Genomic DNA, 4,419 nt, shown 5'->3' on the forward strand with positions numbered 1-4,419 from the left:
TCTTCCCCCCTTCCTCTTTGACTCCAACAACTTCAGACTCTTCATCAGGCCCTCGACTCGTTCCATCCTCCCCCAACCGTACGCAACAGCCTAGAATAGGGTTCTAAGGTGCTTATACGACCGTGTGCCCTAGCACACATGGAAGGCCTATGGTGGATTAGGACGGGCTCGCGGATGAGAAGCAAGGATGACGGGTGACCGGAGAACCAGGATGTGGATTGGCGGCGGCGCAACAAGAAAACATAGGCCAGATGCGATCACCGTGTGATCGCCAAGCAAGTCACGAGAGGAAACCTAACCATCACATGCGGGACGGATCAAATGTTTTGTCGGGAAGGAGCTTTTGGTCTCAAAGTGTTTCCTCGGTGCTACTTTTTCTTGGTTGAAGCTTCGTTCCAACAGAAAATGTCCCTTTCCCTTGCTCGCAAAAAGAAAAGAAAAGAAAATGCCCTTTCTCTCACTCGAATTCCTCTTTTAGAACTCTTGTTTTCTGTTCGGATGCCCATTCTTCCAAGTCAAAAAGAAGAAAACCATGCAAAAAAAAAGCCAAAAAGAAAAAAGAGAAAATGAGCGTGCAAACAATAAAATACCCTCGACCTGGGCATGAAGATGCGGGTTTGTTTTAGCTCTCTTTGGTTTCGTGCCGGGCCGTCAAGATTCGTCTTCCCAGGCACTGTCGGTGGACAGAAACGGATGGAGAGACGCGCATCTCCCGTTTCGATGTGAAGGGCATGTACAATGGTTGATAAGATAGTCTTATCTTAAGTCTTGCATGTGATCTAGAGATGATAATTTTTTTGGTCTACAATGGGTCATCTCTTAGCTTTATCTTCAATAACTAGCAATTCCTAAAAATATGGTGAGACATATTGTGCTAAGATATCACCTCTTGTCTTCTCTTAAATAAGATAAGACAAGCCTTTTCTTATGAGTTCTCTCTCCTCCACCTCATCATCTATCCTACATGGCACTACTAAGATAGCACCATTGTACATGCCCTGAAAACGGATGGAGAGACGGAGTACGTGTGTTTGCGCTTTGTGGCCCTGCAGTTTCATCGTGAGTCCACCACCCCAGTCTCCACGCTCCCTTGTGACCTTGTCTGCCAAGAAAGGAGCGACCATTCTCAATCAATCAAATCAAAAAAAAAAAAAGGAGCGACCAAGTCGTGCGTCCAGTGCAAGACCTTGACGGCAGGAGAGGGGATTGGATTAGGTGAGCCTGAGAGCCTGAGATGGTGGAGTGAGTCTAACAAAAGCAGCTAGTTCCCCTTCTAGAAGCAGATGCACCGCCCAATCCGGCTCCTTTTGTTGCACGAGGGCAGCAGGGTTTTGTGGCTGACACAAGCAAAAGGCTATCATTTCATTTCATTATATAAAGTGCAAAAGCCAACAACTCCCTTGTTAACTAGACTAGGTGTTCCATAGTCAACTTCCATACCCCGATGGCAGCTGTACCTGCACGTAGATTTATAATGTGTGTCACTCTGTGGTATGACCCCCTGTAGCCGATTAGTGGACACGCTCAGTACCGCAAGGTAGGTCAGAGGCGCCAGCGCCTCCGGGATCACTCCGTCTCTGTGGAGCCGGTGGGAGGAGAGGTCCGGTGGCTAGTGATTCAAGCTGCGTCAGGCTAGCTATAATGGGGTAACATAACTAGTATCATATACTTGAAACTCATAAACATGCTTATGTGACAGGTAATTAAAGAAAAGAGAAGGTAGTAGTAACATAGATAGATATTGTAACATAATAATTGTTATGCTACTATGTGCCATGCATGACAATAAATGAGACCATCTATGATACTACTATTTTATGATACTATGCATTATAGATGTAGTATCATACACTAGTATCATATGCATGATACTAGTATATGTTACTCTCCACTATGACCAGCCTCAGGCCACCAAAGCTGCAGAAAAATCGTCCCAGTGAAGGCGTTGAGATGCGAGCCCTCCAATCATTCCGCAGTGAACGTGTTCACGGACAGGTCGATGACTGGGAAGGCGACCAAGATCCTGCTGAACGTCATCGCCGCACTTGTAGTACGTGACCACGACCGTGTAAAATAAATCCGTCTGTGCCAAATGGACCTATATCGGGGGGAGTGGCCATATATATTCCCTCTTCAGCAAATAATAGTATAAGGCTGGTTATAATGGGAAGTATCATATACTAGTATCATGCATATGATACTAGTGTATGATACTACCTCTCTAATGCATAGTATCATATTTTAGTATCATGTAGTACTCTATTTATTGTCATGCATGACACAAAGTAGCATAATATGATACTCCATCTTTTTTTCTTCATTTAATACTATGACATCTCATCAAAATTGCCTAATTGGCATGCATGATACTCTCTCCGTTCCTAAATATAAGTCTTTGTAGAGATTCCACTAGATAAGCTACATACGAAGCAAAATGAATGAATCTAAACTTAAAATGCGTCCATATACATCCATATGTGGTTCATAATGGAATCTCTACAAAGACTTACATTTAGGAACGGATGGAGTACTAGCTATGATACTACCATTACGACCGGCCTAAGCAAAGTTGGATGCCTCAAAACATTTTCATTCAGATGATATCCCCATTGCATACATCATGACGGTGAGCCAGCGACCAATGCAGCAATGCTAACTTCGAAGTGTTACTTACATACATGCATAGCTACTACTGCACTGATTTCACAATTACAACCTAGGTACTCCACTTTCAAAGGCAACGAGCATGTTGGACATATATACATAGATACTATTCTGCTAGCTCTTTCAAAGCAAACCAATCTCTGCATAAACTGCAACGGACATGCTCAGAATAGTACACAAACATGCTCATGAGAAGTCCCGGTCAGGAAAAAGCAGCGGAGCAACAAGGGTCCAGATGTACAGCGCTGCGGTGGACCACTCCGTGCAGATGCGCACCCAGACGGTCGTCCATCCGACATCCATCAGCTCCGACCTCTCTGAAGTGGCGCTCGTCCAGCCCGTCAGAAGCATGGCCGAGTACATGCTCGCGAGGGCGAATATAAGGTGGAAGAAGGTGTAAGAATAGCTCACAGGGCGCGGCTCACTTCCCTCGCTGTTGCCCTTCCCCTCCTCCACATTAGAGTCACCAAGCAAAGGGTTCCTCGCACCTGTTGCATCGTCGATCATCATGAGTGAAAAATGTAAGACAAGCACGAGGGCAGTATGTATTTCATGTACTGTAACTGGTATTACATTCTTACCAGATCTAGGAGACGACGGTGGCGAAAGGAAAGTAGTGGAAGATCCAGCGCGAACGGCAGAGTAGACTACAGAGAGCACGGTGGTGAGCATCCCAAGGACAAGGGCGCTCATTGAGACCTGCTTAGAGTGCATGTGAAGCCCGTTGCACGCATAGTCATATGGTTCACTCGACAGACTAGTGTAACACAGGTATGCACAGTAAACAGAAATGACCGAAGCAGGCATAACGCTACCATTGACCTGGACAAAGAAAATTACATTATTTCTTCAAGTACAGACACTAAACTGAATATGTGACACTAGCTCTGGATCAAATGTGGAGAGCAAACATACGGTAGGAAGCACATTTTGTGTTCAATGGGAGAATTACAAGACATTTTCAGAGGTGTTACCATTCCCCCCCTTTTTTAGTCTGCCTTGCTAACATACACAAAAGAATGATGTCTACATGCAGATGGCATAAACATCAAACAACATAATCCAGTTTCATTTTCTTGTACTACACAATGAAGATTTCCAAACCATGAGAAAATATCAAGCAACAATGATTTCTAAACTACTTGTGCAACTTCATTGACTAGTATTTATATGTTAGTTATTAAGCTTCAAACTGGCCACACCTAAATGGACCAATTTATGCATCAACAACCCTCCCCTAATTTTCATCCTGAACTCCACCAGCCGGTTATGTTATGTCCAGAGGGAAAGGTACATATACTGGAGTGGGTGAAAGTGGTATGTCACCTGGGGGTGCAAAGCAATTATTGCAAATGCAAAAGCAAGAATCATTGTCAAGACAATAAAGAACACATTGAGACCACAATCATGATCAGAGGGATTGAACCACATGAAGAGCACACCGGAGAAGGCAAACGTGGCGAGATAGCAAATCACAGTCACCACAAGCAAAGCTATTTCCCTGAACATTGCATAAGATGACAGAATAAGTGATAGGAACAAAATAAACTTGGGTTCAGGCAATACTAGCTGGTACTCACCACTTCTGCTCATCCTTCTCAACCCAAGAGTCATTCCAATTATTTGTGAAGTCTAAAAGCATCACGACTTGTACCAGAAGAAACAAGCCAGATCCAAACTTTGATAATATCTCTGCAATGCCGAATACCAGAACCTCAAGAAACATGGTATATGTAACCAATTCATCAGGGATTT

General features: G+C 44.0%; 1 protein-coding gene across 1 annotated transcript in view; it reads right to left on the bottom strand.

Annotated features, from left to right (window-relative positions):
* Positions 1-2,560: 2,560 nt before the first annotated feature.
* Positions 2,561-4,419, bottom strand: part of LOC123045871 (probable serine incorporator) — a gene marked incomplete at its 5' end in the record, with an annotated part of 7,389 nt that continues 5,530 nt past the window's right edge. The window contains 4 exon segments of the mRNA XM_044469096.1: positions 2,561-3,152; positions 3,246-3,486; positions 3,991-4,165; positions 4,245-4,356. Coding sequence (XP_044325031.1) covers positions 2,851-3,152; positions 3,246-3,486; positions 3,991-4,165; positions 4,245-4,356 — 830 coding nt within the window. The 3' untranslated portion in view covers positions 2,561-2,850.

Source organism: Triticum aestivum, chromosome 2B (assembly GCF_018294505.1).
Source record: "Triticum aestivum cultivar Chinese Spring chromosome 2B, IWGSC CS RefSeq v2.1, whole genome shotgun sequence".
In the NCBI taxonomy this organism is placed as follows: domain Eukaryota; kingdom Viridiplantae; phylum Streptophyta; class Magnoliopsida; order Poales; family Poaceae; genus Triticum; species Triticum aestivum.